A 21013-nucleotide genomic window follows, 5' to 3' on the forward strand; every position below is an offset into this window, starting at 1 on the left:
CTCCGCACCCTCCTCATTAAATTTATCTGGAAGGGTACCAAACCCAGACTCAAGTATACACAACTCACACTCCCCAAAACAGCAGGAGGCCTGGCCGTTCCTGATTTTAAACTATATTACCAAGCATGCCACATGCAACGGGCCCTGGAATGGGCAAAAGAGGGAATTAGCAAACCCTGGAAGGCCATCGAAACACACCACGCAGGCAGGCCCCTTTCAGCCCTCCTGTGGCTGGACCCATCGATTGGTAGGCGGCTAGTTCGCCAACAGCCCTTCACCACCGCCACCCTAACCGTATGGCACTCACAAGCGAGGAAACTACGCCTCTCCTCCTTCCCGTCCCCGCTACTACCTCTGGCGTACAATCCGGAGTTCGAACCGGGGGTAAGACCGGGGAGCCTCCGCTGCGTCCTCCCTCAAACCATACCCAGACTCCGAGACATGACCGCCAATGGGAAAATTGTGTCCCTACAGACGCTCACGGGCACACCCACCCAGCCTTTCATGACAACATTTAGATACACCCAAATTAGGAACTACATCACCGCTATACCACAACATCCCGACATATATAGGGACCTCACGCCATTCGAACAGCTATGCCAAGACCCGGAGCCCATGCCCCATAGTATTTCGTACCTCTACTCCATGCTACAACGGCAACAGGGACACCCCCCACCTCCCTTCATGTCCAAATGGGAGACTGCCGTAGGGGAAACACTTACCGAGACCCAGTGGCACAAGATCTGCGACCTAGTGCACCATTGCGCAATCGCTAGCAAAACCCAGGAAACGGCCTATAAGGTTCTCACACAATGGTACCTGACCCCAGAACGCTTACAGAGAATGCATTTGGACGCGGACGGCCTCTGCTGGAGGTGCAAGAGAGGGGAAGGATCCTTTCTTCACATATGGTGGGAATGCCCACTCATAGTACCGTTCTGGGAGAAAATAGCTGCCATGGTGGCCATGTTCACTGACAAGGTCCCACCCTTCCAGCCCGCCCCATACCTCCTACACCCCACGACAACCCCCACATCACGTTACAAACGCTCCCTGACCATCCGAATTCTTAATGTCGCAAAACACCTAATACCTTTGTACTGGAAAAAAGACACAACCCCAACACTCTCCCTATGGTTTACCAGAATGGAGGAGTTACGAGTCACAGAGGAGATCTGGTATTCAGCCCAAGACCGAACGCAGACATACTTAGACACATGGACACCATGGTTGGCACGGGTGGGTACAGAGGCATTCCGGACTATGCACTTGACCATGGGGGGAGGAACAGACAATCCCCAGGAGAGGACGCTGGGAGACTAGCGGGACGATCCACACCTGGCCCAAACCGTGATGCCTCACTCCCGCCCCACGTCAAAAGGGGGTGGGGCGCTGTCCGGGGGACCCGGGGGGCGGTGCCTGGGCCGACCCCGCGGGGGTGTGCGGGGAAGGCTACGGCGCCTGCTGGGGTGCGACCACATACGGAGCCCGGGGCGGCCTGCAGCCCCGCTAGCGAGGGGGGTGGAAGTGCGCCAGTTTTGTGAGCTATAGAGCTAATGAGTTTGGAAGGAGTCGTAGGATACCCCTTAGGTTATCCCCATCAGCACAACCTACACCGCTGGGCAGAACCGAACCATACTAAGGTAGGGGGCCAACACCCCACAACACTGCCATCCAGGACCATAGACACAGGGTCACTGGAGGGCTGCACGTCCTGAAGGGACCCTATACAACAGATGGCCACACGCCTCACTACTGCCTAGAGGCTACAGGGTGGGCAGGGGGAAAAGACAAACAAAACACAACAGTGGGGCATGCAAAACCACCCAACGTAGAAATGGTGCATATTGAATATAACAGAGTACGAAACACCACCGGGTAACACCGGACCTGCGAGTCCATAATACACATGCTATTTACTCAAGAAAGCGACCTGCGAGTCGCCCAGACACGTACGACATCATATGCCTTCCGATGAGTCCACGTTTCTCTTTTACATGTTGCAAAACCAACAAAAACGAAAGGTTCAATAAGAAGATATTTACAAAAAAAAAAAAAAAAAGAGTACTAAACACCATGTAACACCGGACCTGCGAGTCCACAATACACATACTATTTACTCATGAAAGCGACCTGCGAGTCGCCCAGACACGTACGTCATGACATGCCTTACAATGTATAAGCTTCTGTGAATGACCAGAGGGACCTGCGAGTCCACGTTTCTCTCTTCCATGTTGCAAGTCCAACAAAAATGAAAAGTTTAATAAAAAGATATTTACAAAAAAAACTATCAAAATTGAAATTAATACATGGTCAGATCACGATCTCCTTATACTAGAAATCAAAGAAAACGGGAAAAAAGAATTTTCACCATGGAAACTTAACGATTCTTTATTAGTAAAAAAACAAAATATAGAACATATAAAAAATCTTTCTGAAATGTTTTTCAAGGAAAATCCTCCTGAAACAACATCTAATCAAAATGTATGGTGTACATATAAAGCAGTCACCAGAGGTTATTTTATAAAGCTTGCCAGCTATGAAAAAAAAATCAGAGGGGCCCCAATATCTGAACTTTATCTACAATTATACAAATTACAAGCTCAAAATAATAAAAAATTTTCTCAAGATACAATAACTCAGATAAAAAAATATAAAAATATGATAAATCAAAAGATTCTTGAAAGAATAGAATTTTATTTGAAAAGACTTAAAATTAAATTTTATTATCGAAGTAATAAAATAGATAAATTACTGACAGATCGTCTTAAAAAAAACAAAATGGACAATAAGATTTATAAAATTGTTGATGGTGGGAAAGTTTTGCTGTCTCCGGAAGATATAGGCGATTCATTTAGGAAATATTATGAAAAATTATACAATCTTCAATATATATCTACAGAACAAGCAATAGAAAAATATTTAAATAAAATAAAAATTCCAAAAATTACATTAGCTCAAAAAGAAAAATTAAATCAAAAAATATCCCAGATGGAAGTAGAGGAAGCTATAAATAATCTACAATTATCAAAAGCTCCGGGTCCGGATGGATTTTCAAATTTATTCTTTAAATTATTTAAAAAAACTATAAGTCCTAATATGACGGCAATGTTTAATGAGGCTGCCTCATCTGGTAAAATAACTCAAGAACTATTGAGAGCCAACATAAAACCTATCTTGAAGCCAAATAAATCACCAACAGAAATAACAAACTATAGGCCTATTTCTCTAATAAATATAGATATCAAATTATATGCTGCCATACTGGCTAATAGAATCAATTTAATACTTCCTGATTTGATACATATAGATCAAATAGGGTTTGTCAGAGGTCGTCATGCGAGCGATAATTCTAGGAGAATCATCGACTTGTTTGAATACGCTCATTTGACGGAGACGCCCCTTCTGACCCTGTCGATTGATGCAGAGAAGGCTTTCGACAGGGTCGGATGGGGATATATGAACGGAGTTCTAAGTGCATTCGGTTTTGAGGGCTGGATTGCACATGCGATTAAGGCTCTATACAAGGGTCCTTCTGCGAGAATAATAGGATATGATATATGCTCTGAATGGTTTGATATAAACAATGGAACGAGACAGGGGTGCCCATTGTCTCCCCTGTTATACGTTCTCTCAATTGAACCGTTAGCTACAGCTATCAGAGAAAATAAGGGAATAAGAGGTGTGATAATTGATGAAGTAGAAGCAAAGATATGCCTATACGCAGATGATGTATTAATTTCAATAACAGATCCGAAGATATCTCTTGGTAATTTAATGAAAGAGATTAAGAACTACGAGGATGTATCTAATTATAAGATAAATCTCCATAAAACCACAGCTTTAACAATTAATATAGACTTGTGTACCTTAGCATATCTCCACGAAAAATATAATTTTCACTGGACAAAAAAAGAGTTCCAATATTTGGGAATTATGGTAACGGCGAATCCTCAGAACATATTAGAATGTAATTTTCTAAAATTACTTAAAAATACCAACAAAATTTTAAGGGAATGGCGTCCTCTGGAAATTTCATGGTGGGGAAGAGTCAACACAATAAAAGCTTATGTTATCCCCAAATGGACCTATTTGTTTAATATGATTCCATTGAAAGTCCCAAAACCATGGTTGGATATGCTCCAACATTCCTTTTCTAATTTTATTTGGAAAGGGAAATCACCAAGAATAAAATCACAAGTTTTAACAAAAAAAATTAATCAAGGAGGAATGGCCCTCCCACTAATTAAAGATATATACAGCGCTAACATAATTTCACATATACATAAGTTCTACAGCTCTGACTCAAGGAGACAACCCTGGTATCAGATAGAATCAACAAGGATAAAAGAGAAAGATCTATCACTTATGATTTGGGATGATAAAACTAATTATAATATACATTTAATGCAGACCAATTCTATGGTCGTTTCTAATTTGATCGGAGAATGGCAGCGAATCAAAAAATTACTCAAGATATCCACAAAGATAATCGAGGGAGTAAACATAAGGGTCATCGAAAGGATTATCCCTGACATAAGTCTCTCCAAGTGGAGAGGAGAACGGGAGATATGTGTCAGAGACCTTCTCCAAAATAGAAGCTTATTGCCGTTTAAGGGTCTTAAATCCAGTCTAAATCTGTCTGATACAGAGATTTTTACTTATCTAAGAGTTAGAGGATTTATAAATGAATCTCTATTAAGAAGAGATAGTGGCTTGAATAATTTGGTATATAAGATTTTTGAGAAACAAACAACAAAATCGATTTGCTCCATGGCTATAGATCTGATCAGACAAACTTATTCGGATATTCTTCCTACTGCTAAAAAACAATGGGAGAAAGATCTCAATATAGTATTGACTGATTACGATTGGTGCACTCCTATGAAAATATTGAGAAAACATATACATTGTTTAAACCTAATAGAAACTTTTTTTAAAGTCTATCATAGGTGGTATTTAGTACCAACAAGATTAGCTAAAATATCTATATCTAATTCTTCTTTATGTTGGAGATGCCATAAGCATGAAGGCGATATGCTACACATATGGTGGACCTGCCCATTAATTTCTAACCTGTGGGACCAAACATACAGTTTTTTTGAGTTTTTTAATATCAAAGTCAAAAAATGCCCACAAGTAGGCTTATTACACCTTAAATGTGATAGACTCCCAAGAGTTCAGTTAATATTAATTATTCACTCTTTTATTGCAACAAAGATATTAATTGCAAGAACTTGGAAACAAACCCACATACCTGACAGCAGACAGTTTATAGTACAATTATTGTACCAACTAGAAATGGAAAGAGGAGTTGCATATTCTAACAACAACAGGAAGTATATACATCATCTAGATAATTTGATACTTAAAATTAGAGACTGTTTTAGTTGATTTGACCCTCTCTCTCTTTCTATTAAAAATTGTTTAATATTAACTATACTGATATCAGCTGTAAAAAAAATGTACTTACAAAGCAATGTACTTATACAAAGTTTCATTTAGTAGTCTGGCTCAAAATGAAAAAAAAAAAAAAAAAAAAAAAGTGCCGGATACTTTAATAACGATAGATAATAGATTTATTACTCTAATAATGTGGTATCTAACATGGAAGCTCATCTTGGTTAATTGACCCATGCTTGTTATTCCCTGCTCTATCCAGGTATTGTTAAATGTTTGTTAGGATATGTGATGATACCATCTGGGTAGGTCACTCAACAGGGAGCTACCCACATCGTATCATTAATATACGTAGGCGAATGTATATGTATGTAGTGATATATGCATATTTATGAATGTTTTTTTTTTATGTCATTGTACTGTAAAAAAAAAAAAAGGAAGTTATCCCAATAAAAAAGTATTAAACCTAAAAAATTCTGTTTGTTTTTTTCCTGTGTATGTTTATGTTTAGTGTAGTTTTTAGTAAGTTTCATTTTTAGATTGGGGGCGCCTCTAAATATTATAGTTGGTTTATCGGGTAAGATCCTTTTTAGTAGATTGTCCTCTTTTAGTATGTTCCAATGTTTATTTATTATTCTTTTAATCTGTTTGCTTTTATTGTTATAATCAAATATCAAAGGGAGGGAAAATGTATTGTCTGGTCGAATTTTGTGATTTTTTTTCGTTAATAATGATTCTCTATCTGTGTTACCTATTTGTTCTATTTCTTTGTCTAAATACTTTGGGTTATACCCCTTTTCTATAAATTTCTGTTTGATATTGTTAGCCTGTAATTGAAAGGTGTCTTTTTCGGAACAATTTCTTCTTAATCTAAGGAGTTGACTTTTTGGTACCCCATTTAGCCATACTGGGTTATGGCAGCTATCTTGGCTAATAAAAGTATTAGCATGTACTTTTTTAAAATGTGTTTTTGTTGAAAGAGTGCAGTCTTTAATATAAATATCTAAATCTAAATAGGTTACTTCCTTTTGACTAAAATTTGCTGTTAAAACAATGCCCTCTGTATTTGTATTTAAATAATTGATAAAATCTTTTGCTTCGGATATGGGACCATCCCAAATAAATAAAAGATCGTCGATGAATCTAAAGTAGGAGACCAGGCTTGCTCCCCAGCCATGCCCCTCCCATATATATCTATTTTCCCATTCTGCCATGAAGAGGTTGGCATAGCTGGGGGCAAACCTGGTTCCCATAGCTGTGCCGTTTGTTTGAAGGTAGAAAGAGTTGGCAAACCAAAAGTAATTGTTATGTAATATTAGGTTTATGCCCTCTAATATAAAATTTACTTGGGTTGGGTTCATATCGTTATATTTTTCCAGAATAATTTTAATGGCTGTGGTACCTTTATTGTGTGGAATAATAGTATATAATGATTTTACATCACACGTGATGAGGATGTAGTTTTCTTTCCATGTGATAGTACTGAGTTTGTTAAGTAGGTCTATTGTATCTTTGAGGTATGATTTTGTTAATTTTACATATGGTTGGAGCATAACATCGATGTACTCAGAGAGATTAGCTAGAATAGATCCTATACCGGATACTATTGGTCTACCAGGTGGGTTATTTGGGTCTTTATGAATCTTAGGTAAAAAATAAATTACTGGGATTTTGGGATATTGTATATTGATGTATTTATATTCTTGTGGGCTTAGAATTCCTTTTGATTTGCCTTCATCTAGAAGTTTTATTAGGAGGGTTTTTATATTGTTTGTGGGGTCTTTGTTTAGTTTCTGGTATGTTTGTGTGTCATTTAGTTGATTATATGCTTCAGTCTCATACATATCTTTGGACAAAATCACTAAACCTCCCCCCTTGTCCGCTGGTTTGATTACTATTGTTTCGTCATTTTGCAATTCTTTAATGGCTTCTCTTTCTTTCTTGTTTAAATTAAATTTGTCATATTTCACTTTGTTTAAGTCTCCATTGACTTTCTTTTCAAAAATTTCTAGTGCACCTGATTTGTAATAAGAAGGATAAAAAGAAGATTTATTTTTTAAAAAACTATTTTTAAAATTATCATCATTTGTCATTTGGTTGTTCAATTCTGTTGTTTCTACAGGGGTATGTTGTTTATCTTGTTCTGCGTTTTTAGTAAGATAAAATCGTTTTAAAGTTGCGTTTCTCACAAACTTGTTCAAGTCTATAAAAGCCTGAAAATTGTTGAAAGTTTTAGTTGGTGCATATTTTAAACCTTTGCTTAGAACACTTATTTGTAGACTGGTGAGTACTTTATTGGAGAGATTGAAAACCCCTGTATCTTTGATATCTTTTTTTATTTCTAAAATCGGTCTGTTCTCCCTTTTTTTATTATAGTTGTGCTTTCTTCCTGCTCTTCTTCCTCTAGGGACCTTTTTCGCCCTAATACAGGAGTAAATGGAAGGTGATTCGTGTGTCGTTCTTTGTTCATGGGTATTTCTAAAAAAGATGTCTCATCCAAATTCTCTGAAAAGGATAAGGTGTGATATCTATTATTCTTTAACAGGTCTGTGGGTGATCTTAATCGTGTTGTTTCACTTTTTTTGTTGTGATGTGTTTTTGAGGTAACATTATCCCATGAGTATTTGTCCTGTTCCCTTCTTTTCTTGGGGGATATATATCGGTGCGTGTATCTATTTGTTTTGGGTCTAACTACTAGTGGTGTAGGCTCACGTGGTTTGGATCGATATTGTGTGATATCTGTCTTTTTTGTTGCCATATGTGATGATCTGTTGTGAAATAGATCTTTATCTTGGTTAAGTGCCATATGTGATGATCTGTTGTGAAATAGATCTTTATCTTGGTTAAGTGTCATTTGTGTATTTTCTTCTCTATTTTTATGCCAAAGTCTCTAAGGGTTTGTATTAGGTGTGGCAGGTCCCTTTCTGGGTCCTCCAACGTTACTAAAACATCGTCAAATTACAAGATTGTGACAACAGGTAAAATCCTAAGGCCCATCTAGTCTCATTGCTACTCACTCCAGCCTTCACTGATACTGACCACCACTTAGAATTGTGCAAATTACTTTAAAGGGACACTATAGTCACCTGAACAACTTTAGCTTAATGAAGCAGTTTTGGTGTATAGAACATGCCCCTGCAGCCTCACTGCTCAATCCTCTGCCATTTAGGAGTTAAATCCCTTTGTTTATGAACCCTAGTCACACCTCCCTGCATGTGACTTGACACTTCCATAAACACTTCCTGTAAAGAGAGCCCTATTTAGGCTTTCTTTATTACAAGTTCTGTTTAATTAAGATTTGTGTATCCCCTGCTATGTTAATAGCTTGCTAGACCCTGCAAGAGCCTCCTGTATGTGATTAAAGTTCAATTTAGAGATTGAGATACAATTATTTAAGGTAAATTACATCTGTTTGAAAGTGAAACCAGTTTTTTTTTTTTAATGCAGGCTCTGTCAATCATAGCCAGGGGAGGTGTGGCTAAGGCTGCATAAACAGAAACAAAGTGATTTAACTCCTAAATGACAGTGAATTGAGCAGTGAAATTGCAGGGGAATGATCTATACACTAAAACTGCTCTATTTAGCTAAAGTAATTTAGGTGACTATAGTGTTCCTTTAAAGTAGCTCTTTCACCCCCACATCAAATATGGTTATTTCATAAACATAGAATCTTAATGAAATACTCACATTGACTGTGTTGGAATTTCACTGCAATACCAACACACTCAAAATATATATTGAGACAAGGTAGAGACTCAGCATTTTTTCCTTTTTGGCCTTGTCATATCACTGCTTGGCTATGCACCTCTCCAAAAAGGCATGGATTCAGCATGCTTACAGAACATTCTCTCCAAGTTGTTGCACAGTACTCAGTTTAACTAAGGGTCAGGCTAGGCATCATCACATCTACAGACAACTTATGAGGCGAGGAGTACCCTAGAGTCATCCCTCAGAAAATAGTCAAACCAATCTAGAACAATTAGATCCCCTGGATGTATCCAGTCCGGCCTCCGTTTCTAATTGTACTAAAGCAGAGGTTCTCCTCCTGCAATAGATATTTACATTTTTGCGTTATTAATGAAATCCATTAGCTAATAGCGTTGATTGCTTGCTTAGGATGGAACCAATAGAATCCTGGCACTATAACCACCATGATGGGCTGCAGTGGTTATGGTGACTAGACTGCAACTTTTAACCTATTTGCCAAACAGCCAAGGAATTGTAATATGTGAATTATAATGTAATATTAACACATACAACTGCAGCTATTTCATAGAAACAGAGAAGAATAATTGCACATTTAACACATGAAGAAAAAAGCAAAGTTCTGTTACCTGTGATTGCTATGCGATCAGCAGTAAACATGCATTTCCCCATGGTGTGTTTTTTTACACATACTATTAATCAATATAAAGCAAATAAGCTTTGCTTTAATTTGTCATTCCTATGGTCCAATGTGTGTGTTAAACTAGTTACCCCTCATTTGCTGAGTTCACAACAATAAGCACTATTTGTTTCAGGTCATCTTGTGTGTACCTGGGTCAGATTAGTCAAATATAATTACCCACTGAGGGAATACCATTACGGAGTATTTATTAAGGTTAATAAATAGAAAAGGCTAATTCTCAGTTAAGCATAGTATTGCGTTTTTAAGCACGTGACCCATAATTGTGGTAATATATCTATATAAAAGAGAAGCTTGCTGATTGCTCCTTGCGAAAACTGTTATAATGGAGACTAGAGACAGAGTAATGACCCTTAGACAACCTATAGAAAATACTTGGAGGCACTACCCAGAAAATGGGTTACTTGACATCTTCACAGCTAAGTTATTTGCAAAAATATAAAAAAAAAAAAAATCAAACGAAAAACAAATCAATGCTTTTTTTATGTTCTGGAAAGTAAAGTGTACATTTATTTTTCATAACAGTATGTATAAATAGTACATTATTTAATGACAAAACAGTATCTTAGTTGATACTTGTTTTAAGGGGCAATGGGGTAAGAACTCAAAGAAGTTACAGAATAATGGAGTTAAAGGGTTATTCCAAGAACCATAACCACTTCTTTGATTTGAAGTGGACATGGTGCCTCAAGTTTGTATGTGCAGCATTTTGCTTTGATATGATAAGACATAAACCTTTTAGCTGTTGAAGCTGTAACAACACCTCCGGCAGTGTCAATATCCAGACCAGAGCAAACGTTTTGCTACATCCCTCCCCTTTGTGCCACTCCTTTCCTTAATTCATCCTCCATCCCCCCCTCCGTTAGCATGGGGAAGGAGGATCAGGGAAGGAGGATCAGGCTGCAGGAAGAAATTGGACGGAACGGAAGAGTTCTATCGCTTTTTTATTTTAGAGGCAAACCATACTATAAGTGGTTCGTCTGACCAAAAACAGCATCCAAGGGGCTTGAGTGTGCATACCCACACCCATACATGGTATTGGGAGTGGCACAGTTAAAGGAACCCTGAAAAGCACCATAACAACTAGAGCAAATTATAGTAGTTGTGGTGCCAAGAGTGCCCTGGTTCCCCCCAATGTAATTAGTCAAACCAGTTTAGAACGCAGGGTGCTGCTACCTGCCTCCACGACAGCCTTCAGAGAGCAGCAAGCTTTTTGTCTGTTAAGCAAGCCATCATAGGCATATGAGGTACTACCAAAATGAGGACCAACAATCCCTATAGTTACATGTATAAATATGGCATTAAAAACAATTAGAGGTTCTTTAACAACCCCTTAAGGACCAAACTTCTGGAATAAAAGGGAATCATAACATGTCACACATGTCATGTGTCCTTAAGGGGTTAAAGAACATTGCGTATTATGAATGGGTGCACAAAACCGGAAAGTGAAAAATTTTGGTAGAACACAAATAGCAAAAATGTCAAAAGTGTGGTTGTCCTTGAAGTACAAAATAGTACTTGGCACCAGTGGGGTAAATTGCGAACTGACATGTTTCATAAAGCACTTTTATTTCTCACCTCGCAGTATTCAGTTATAATGCAGAAACTTTCTTTCTCCAGAAAGCTGGCATGAAACTTGACAATGGCAGGATGGTCTAACTTGGAGAGTAGCTGTGCTTCCTGGTTAGCTTGAACAGTTTCATTAGGATTTAGTTCTCCAACTGGTATCTCCTTCAAGACCTTTCTGTTGAAATTGGAATTACAGGTTAACAACAATGACTAGTGTTTGACTCATAAGCCAAAAAAACTATTCACGTCATGTACACATCATAACAATGGAGAAATAGGGGGTTATATAAAAGTGTTGTATTTGTGTTCTTCTTGTGTACACACAAATAGTTTTGTTACATAGACAATTGTTGTTCCACCCAGGGCCGGCCTTAGGGGTGTGCGAGCTGTGCGGCCGCACAGGGCGCCATGGAGCAGGGGGCGCCCTGCGGCCGCATAGCTCACAGGGCAGGGTCGTATTAGCCACGAGGCAAACAAGGCATTTGCCTTGGGCGGCATTTTCCAGGGGGCGGCAAAAAAAGCCGCCCCCAAATGCCCAGGGCAAATGCCTTGTTAGCCTTGCGGCTAACAGACATGCTGGGCTGCTGGGCGGTCGGGCGGCGCTGGTGGGCGGCTGGCGAGGGAGCACTTCCTCTGAGCTGTCTGCTCAGCTCCCTCGCGCGCCGCAGAGTGAGGCTGGGAGCCGGAATATGACGTCATATTCCGTCTCCCAGCCTCACTCTGAGGCGCGCGAGGGAGCTGAGCAGACAGCTCAGAGGAAGTGCTCCCTCGCCAGCCGCCCACCAGCGCCACCCGCCAGCCAGCCCGCCAGCCAGCCAGTGCCGCTCGCCCAGCAGCCACTGGACCACCAGGGAGGAAGAGACACCCCTCCCCCCCAGCATTCCCAAAGGTAAGGAGGTGGGTGGGGGGGGGGGGGTTGAAATAAATTTAAAAAAATGTGTTAATGTGGGTGAGTGTGTGTGTGTCTGTTAGTGTGTGTCTGTTAGTGTGTGTCTGTTAGTGTGTTTCTGTTAGTGTGTTTCTGTTAGTGTGTTTGCCTGTGAGTGTGTGTGTCTGTTAGTGAGTGTGTCTGACTGTGTGTGTGTGGCTGTGACTGTTTGCCTATGTGTGTGTGTGTGTGTGTGTGACTGTCTGCGTGTGTGTGTCTGTGTGACTTTCTGTGTGTGTGTGGCTGTCTGCCTGTGTGTGTGTGGCTGTCTGCCAGTGTGTGTTTGACTGTTTGTCTGTGTGTGTGACTGTCTGTGTGTGTGTGTGTGTGTGTGTGACTGTGTGTTTGGCTGTTTGCCTCTGTGTGTTTGTGTTTGTGTGTGGCTGTCTGTGTGTGACTGCCAGCCTGTGTGTGTGGCTGTCTGCCTGTGTGTGTTTGTGTGTGTGACTGCCTATGTGTGACTGTCTGGGCAGACTAGATGGGCCGAATGGTTCTTATCTGCCGTCACATTCTGTGTGTGTGTGTTTGTGTGTGGCTGTCTGTGTATGACTGCCTGAGTGTGTTTGTGTGTGTGTGTGTATGGCTGTCTGCCTGTGTATGTGTGTGAGAAGGGGGAAGGAGTGGGGGAGGGGGGGATGGGAAGGGGGGGCACTGTGAAGATTTTTTCGCACAGGGCGCCCAAATGCCTAAGGCCGGCCCTGGTTCCACCATTAATACATTGGTGTCTTTGTGGCCTTTTCTTTAGTGAGGCAAAATAATCAGTCTTTCTGCCACTATTTATTCCTCTGAGATTTTTTGCACATTTTTTACTATTTTTTGTGGACATTTGTAAAACAGGAAGACAAATGAGTACTAGGAAAAAAAAATCACAATCACCACCAATCTAACAGTAACATTAAAAAAAATGTCCAAAATTAAAGGTGCACTTCTGCCCCTCCTTTTTTATACATTGCAAGTGACAAATATGTGAACAAAAAAATACAAACTAAAATGGAATGAAAAAATAAAATGAGGAATGAGGCGCAGAAAAGAATATATATCTGATATTGGATAAGCATTTTAGAAGGAAGAAGTGGGGAAAATGAGACACTGTAAATATACATAATGCAAACTATGCAAAATTGGACACCAATAAAACATATAATTAATGCAAACGCTATAAAAAGTATAAACTGTGTATCTGGAGTAACCCTTTCACCACCACCACATGGGGCAAATAAACATGGGAGCCATTGTTGTAGGACCTCCCAGGCCTCAATATATTTATGTCTGTTTTTAAATTACAATATATTGACTTGCAGCTTTATTCCCCTTGTAACTTCTCCCTTACTTTGATCTGCCCTAAGAAAGTTTAAAGGGACATGGGTCGTATTAGCCACGAGGCAAACAAGGCATTTGCCTTGGGCGGCATTTTCCAGGGGGCGGCAAAAAAAGCCTCCCCCAAATGCCCAGGGCAAATGCCTTGTTAGCCTTGCGGCTAACAGACATGCTGGGCTGCTGGGCGGTCGGGCGGCGCTGGTGGGCGGCTGGCGAGGGAGCACTTCCTCTGAGCTGTCTGCTCAGCTCCCTCGCGCGCCGCAGAGTGAGGCTGGGAGCCGGAATATGACGTCATATTCCGTCTCCCAGCCTCACTCTGAGGCGCGCGAGGGAGCTGAGCAGACAGCTCAGAGGAAGTGCTCCCTCGCCAGCCGCCCACCAGCGCCACCCGCCAGCCAGCCCGCCAGCCAGCCCGCCAGCCAGCCAGTGCCGCTCGCCCAGCAGCCACTGGACCACCAGGGAGGAAGAGACACCCCTCCCCCCCAGCATTCCCAAAGGTAAGGAGGGGGTGGGGGGGGGTTTTGAAATAAATTTTAAAAAATGTGTTAATGTGGGTGAGTGTGTGTGTGTCTGTTAGTGTGTTTCTGTTAGTGTGTTTGCCTGTGAGTGTGTGTGTCTGTTAGTGAGTGTGTCTGACTGTGTGTGTGTGGCTGTGACTGTTTGCCTATGTGTGTGTGTGTGTGTGTGTGTGACTGTCTGCGTGTGTGTGTCTGTGTGTGTGTGACTTTCTGTGTGTGGCTGTCTGCCTGTGTGTGTGTGGCTGTCTGCCAGTGTGTGTTTGACTGTTTGTCTGTGTGTGTGACTGTCTGTGTGTGTGTGTGTGACTGTGTGTTTGGCTGTTTGCCTCTGTGTGTTTGTGTTTGTGTGTGGCTGTCTGTGTGTGACTGCCAGCCTGTGTGTGTGGCTGTCTGCCTCTGTGTGTTTGTGTGTGTGACTGCCTATGTGTGACTGTCTGGGCAGACTAGATGGGCCAAATGGTTCTTATCTGCCGTCACATTCTGTGTGTGTGTGTTTGTGTGTGGCTGTCTGTGTATGACTGCCTGAGTGTGTTTGTGTGTGTGTGTGTATGGCTGTCTGCCTGTGTGTGTGTGTGTGTGAGAAGGGGGAAGGAGTGGGGGAGGGGGGACGGGAAGGGGGGGCACTGTGAAGATTTTTCGCACAGGGCGCCCAAATGCCTAAGGCCGGCCCTGGTTCCACCATTAATACATTGGTGTCTTTGTGGCCTTTTCTTTAGTGAGGCAAAATAATCAGTCTTTCTGCCACTATTTATTCCTCTGAGATTTTTTGCACATTTTTTACTATTTTTTGTGGACATTTGTAAAACAGGAAGACAAATGAGTACTAGGAAAAAAAATCACAATCACCACCAATCTAACAGTAACATTAAAAAAAAATGTCCAAAATTAAAGGTGCACTTCTGCCCCTCCTTTTTTATACATTGCAAGTGACAAATATGTGAACAAAAAAATACAAACTAAAATGGAATGAAAAAATAAAATGAGGAATGAGGCGCAGAAAAGAATATATATCTGATATTGGATAAGCATTTTAGAAGGAAGAAGTGGGGAAAATGAAACACTGTAAATATACATAATGCAAACTATGCAAAATTGGACACCAATAAAACATATAATTAATGCAAACGCTATAAAAAGTATAAACTGTGTATCTGGAGTAACCCTTTCACCACCACCACATGGGGCAAATAAACATGGGAGCCATTGTTGTAGGACCTCCCAGGCCTCAATATATTTATGTCTGTTTTTAAATTACAATATATTGACTTGCAGCTTTATTCCCCTTGTAACTTCTCCCTTACATTGATCTGCCTTAAGAAAGTTTAAAGGGACATGCATTACTTTGAGACAACTATCTCATTTAAAAACTTTAGCTTGGAATGAGATAATTGCTTCACTTTTCATGTTTATTATTATGTTATTATTTATTATGTTATTATTTATATAGCGCCAACAAATTCCGCAGAGCTTTACAGTGGGTTGTCGAACAAACATGTAGTTGTAACCAGACAAGACACACAGGAACAGAGGGGTTTAGGGCCCTGCTCAATGAGCTTACATGCTAGAGGGAGTGGGGTAAAGTGATACTCAAGGTAAGGATAGTATTAGACTAATGACAGTTGCAAGAGAGGAATCAGTCGGGAGCTATTAACAGTTTAATTGATACGCTTTTATGAAGAAGAAGTGGGTTTTGAATGATTTTTTGAAGGAGTGGAGACTGGGTGAGCATCTAACGAAAGAGGGAAGTGAGTTCCAGTCTGGTAGATATAACATCATGTCACTTTTTTAATCACCAAGAAGAAGAAGAAGAAATAAAATTGGAGTTGCAACCTTCTTTTTAATCTCACTCTGCATCCCTGAATATTTTCTACCACCAATGTGATTTTATGCCTTTTTCTGAGCAGAAAGTCCAATTCCATAAACAATTGTTTCTAAGGAGTGCAAACTGAAGCCTGATAATGCAAAACCGTGGCATGAATTTTGTCATTTTCGAATGTGTAGATTAGCATGAGGCATCGAGAGACAGATGCTGAGCCTCCACAGTATAAAACAGACTGCGGAAAGAAAACATCAGTAGTTGTATATATTGAACATTTCTCCTGCTTCTAAGCCCTTAACCCCTAATAACTAAGGCGACTGTCTAACTTCATAACCAAAACAAAACTTCGAATTTTGATGCAGGCTTGTTCAAAAGTAATTTTCCTCTTATGTATTAAGTACACCTACAAATGTTATTTAACCCCTTAAGACCGCAGCCAAATGTACAAGTTGTGATCCAAAAAAACGTAAACAAAACCTGGCATTTGCGCTATATGTCTGTCCAACCATAATTCACCTCTTTCATATTAAATGCACCCCCCATTAGTATATATCATTTTATTCAGGGGAAACGGGGCTTTCGTTTAACATCAAATATTTAGGTATGGAACATAATTTAATATGAAAAAAATATTTAAAAAATGGGAGAAAATAAGAATTTTTAAAAATTTTTTAGTTCTACGTGACATTCTAACTGTGAATGTCATAATACTGTTTGCTTTTACTGCAATACAATACACATATTTGTATTCAGCGATGTCTCGCGTGTAAAACAGTACCCCCTATGTACAGGTTTAATGGTGTTTTGGGAAGTTACAGGGTCAAATATAGCGTGTTACATATTTCAGTTTTTTTACATTGAAATTCGCCAGATTGGTTACGTTGCCTTTGAGACCATATGGTAGCCCAGAAATAAGAATTACCCCCATGATGGCATACCATTTGCAAAAGTAGACAACCTAAGGTATTGCAAATTGAGTATGTCCAGTCTTTTTTAGTAGCCACTTGGTCACAAACACTGGCCAAAGTTAGTGTTAATATTTGAAAATGCAAAATACTAATTTGAACGCAAATTTTGGCCAGTGTTTGTGACTAAGTGGCTACTAAAAAAACTGAACATACCCTATTTGCAATACCCTGGGTTGTCTACTATTGCAAATGGTATGCCTTCATGGGGATAATTTTCATTCCTGGGCTACCATACGGTCTCAAAGGCAACCTGGTGAATTTTAATGTGAAAAAACTGAAACGCAAACCTTATATTTGACTCTGTAACTTTTGAAAACACCATAAAACCTGTACATGAGGGGTACTGTTATACTCAGGAGACTTCACTGAACACAAATATTAGTGTTTCAAAACAGTAAAACGTATCACAACAATTATATCGTCAGTGTAAGTGCCATTTGTGTGTGAAAAATGCAAAAAATGTCACTGTCACTGACGATATCGTCGTTGTAATATATTTTACTGTTTTGAAACACTAATATTTGTGTTCAGCGAAGTCTTCCGAGTAAAACAGTACCCCCCATGTACAGGTTTCATGGTGTCTTGGAAAGTTACAGAGTTAAATATAGTGCTAGACAATGTAATTCCCTGAACTTTTGGCCTGGGTTGGCAGGCAGGTCCTGCAAATTGTAATTAATAAAATTACCTAATTATGTAAAATTATTACATAAATATATGCGTAGAATTATTATATATATATGTGTGTATATATATATGTGTGTATATATATGTATATCATTTTTTTAAATTATTTTTATTTATATATAGGTATATACATAGTGATATATACGTATATACTTATGTATATAGATATATATATTATTTCGTTCTACATGTATTTTGATATCAATATATATATATTAATTTTAAAATACAGTTAGAACGAAATTACGCATGTTTATATATTTTTTATCTATTTTTTTTTATTATTTTTTTATTATTTTTTTATTTATTTTTTTAACGTATTTATATATTTATTTATTTTTTATTAAATATAAATATATATATAATGAAAATTATATATATATTTAATCAATATCATTGTACGTGTATTTTGATATTAATATATATATATAATTATGTATATATTAATATTAAAATACACGTAGACAGTGTATGCATATTTATGTGTATGTGTGTATATGTGTGTATATATATACTTAGATCATATATATATAATAAATATATATATGATCTAAGTATATATAATTTATTTTTACACTGTTTTAACATTTTTTATTTTTTTTTCAGACAGCAGGGGGAGTACCTGTCATTACAGGCACTCCCCCTGCTGGCAATGCCTTGGACGGCTATGCCGTCCATGTGATCGCGGGGTCCTCGCAAGGACCTCGCGATCACATGGCCCTGGGCGGCTGAAGAGGACGCAGGGGGACTCCCTGGGCTCCCAGGTAAGTCCCCCATACCGCGATCGCCGGCGTGGGATCGCCGGCGACCGGGTAAGTACATAAGATCGCAGGACGTACTATGCCGTCCTGCGGCTTTTAGAGCCACCAAAATAAGGACGGCATAGTACGTCCTGCGGTCTTAAGGGGTTAACATTTTTAATGGACATAAAGGGCTTTATTTATTTTTTTAAATACAAATAGAATAGAGTTGGTATACCAAAAAACAGGGGTGGAAAGAAACACTAAAAAAACATGTTAAGAGTACAAATAGTGGGAAAATGAAGTAACAATTAAGAATACATAACACCAAAAAAGAGGCGAGCAGAAAGTCAAATATATAACAGGACAGCCACCTGAATTTTTTTTCTGCCTAATATGGTACTTTTTCATAGACAGCTACAAAACCACACACCTGCATCTATATACACAGCAACAACATTAAAACAACTGACATGTGAAGTAAATAGCATTGATTAGATTTTAATCACTGGGTGATGTTGGATAGGGTTGGGACCAGTGGTGTATCCTGGTTTTGTGCTGCCCTAGGCAGGACAAAACTCAGGCGCCCCCCTCCATTCCCCCCGTGCCACCCCCACCCAACCCTTCCCCCCGCCCCACCTTCTAAATACACACACACACATTCACTGACAGATACGCATACACTAGCTGGGGGGGGTTCTCTTTCTCCCTGGGGGTCCAGTGGCTGATGGGCGGGCGGTGCTGGCGGGCGGGCAATTGGCTGGCGAGGGAGCACTTTCCCCTGAGCACTCTGCTCAGCTCCCTCGCGAGCCACAGTGTGATGCCAGGAACCGGAATATGACATCATATTCCGGTTCCCGGCATCACTCTGCGGCGTGCGAGGGAGCTGAGCAGAGCGCTCAGAGGAAGTGCTCAGAGGAAGTGCTCACTCGCCAGCCGCCCACCAGCGCCGCAAGGCTAACAAGACATTTGCCCTGGGCATCTGGAAAATGCCGCCCAAGGCAAATGCCTTGTTTGCCTCGCGGCTAAATGTCCCTGGATGGGACTAATGTTTTTTATGCTCTCAGCAGTGTGATCACTAGGGAACAAGATCAGTGGTAGGAACTCTGGGTTATCAAACGCTTGGGTTTGGAGGGCAATGTGTGACGCTAAACACATCTCTCCCACACCAGCTTCTCTTCTGCCGTTGATGCATAGAAGATGTTTAGGCGTAGGTTTGCCATCTGGAGGTTGGGATTTCATTGGGGTGGAGATTTCATCCCATTGAGAAGAGTACTGTGGAGTGCTGGCCTGCTGCGGCTATGGGTGTTGCTGGATAAAACAAGGTTGTCGACCATTATTTAATTTCGCTATGCGCAATTACAGCACTATTATGGCCACCTGCCAAACAGGTGGCTGGTGCATAAGATGATGGCCTGGTTTGAGAGTTCGTGCATGAGGACACTACACTGGAGAAAGTTGTGTCACTTTTGTACCAGAATCTTCTGGTGGGAGGACTGGAAGGTAAGACTATGTTCAGGTGACAATGGAAGGAACAATTGGGCCGCACTTTTTTGATGCCCAGTGGGAGAAGGTTATGAGTTTGCAGAATAAAAGTAAATTTTGTTCTAAATACCAAGTGGTATTTAGAAGGAAGACGTTGCTATCTTTCCGGATATTCCATCTATCTGTTGCAGGTGTCGGGAAGAGGATATAAGATATAGTGAGATTTTTCCCGATTTGCCCAATTCTTGGATATTTTGAAGAGTACAATTACAGACATACTGGGTGCTACTCTGCCTTTTGGAGCAAGTACTTTTGCCAATGACCCCCATGCCAATTCTCAGATACAAAAAAAATAAATTTTGAGGCATCTCCTCAATGCTGCAAAGTTGCTGGTAAATGCCCTTTGGAACTAAACGGAAGTTCCGACAAAAGAACAATGGCTTGATAAAGTGGAGAAGATTCAGGCTGCAGGAGCAATGCAAGCTTTCCTCTTGGGAATCAGCGCTAAGCATGTGGAACTGTGGTTCCCTTGGATTGACTACATGGCGAAGCGGGTTAGTGTTGACTTGCGCGCTCAGGGAACTTAGGAGGTGATCGGACGAATGGTCAGGGTGGGTGGCTGCATCTTGCTGTGTTTCACTTCTTTATCTCTTATCTTATTCTTTATTCATTTATTTCTCTTTGAGCGTGGCCTTTAGTGTTAAATAATAGGAGAAATATGAAATAGGAAAATTAAAAACAAAGGAGAAAGGAGGACAGTACTATTCAATGACAATTGGCACGATTGATAGAATGGAAATTCCTACTACGTGATTTGTCATCAAGAACTTACCAAGCTTGTCACTCAAATTAGCGAGATGGGAGTTGCGGTCCTGCTCGGAGGGGGTCCTCCCTCCTGAGGGGAGGCCTTATATACTGGCTCTCCCCTTGAGGGGATGGATTTCATGCTTCGGTGTGTTTGAGTACATCCGCATTAATAATAGGGGTCTATAAGTCAGACACGAGGCAGAGATAGGTTACCACTATCGGCTCCTTTGCTATTATCTTCTCGATCCAGGTAGTCACGGGAGACATTTGGGGAATTATATTATGACACAGATATAACTTGAGTACAGGGGAGATGAAGACCTTTCATGTTGGGGATGCTCACCCTAACCCATGAATAGAGGGTCTCCAT

General features: G+C 40.3%; 1 protein-coding gene across 1 annotated transcript in view; it reads right to left on the reverse strand.

Annotated features, from left to right (window-relative positions):
• Nucleotides 1-21013, reverse strand: part of NEK11 (NIMA related kinase 11) — a 354200-nt gene that overhangs the window by 279378 nt on the left and 53809 nt on the right. The window contains exon 3 of the mRNA XM_063452175.1: nucleotides 11387-11552. Within this exon, the coding sequence (XP_063308245.1) occupies nucleotides 11387-11552 (166 nt within the window). The remainder of the gene's footprint in view (nucleotides 1-11386; nucleotides 11553-21013) is intronic.

The sequence above is a fragment of the Pelobates fuscus genome, chromosome 4, assembly GCF_036172605.1.
Source record: "Pelobates fuscus isolate aPelFus1 chromosome 4, aPelFus1.pri, whole genome shotgun sequence".
Lineage (NCBI taxonomy): Eukaryota > Metazoa > Chordata > Amphibia > Anura > Pelobatidae > Pelobates > Pelobates fuscus.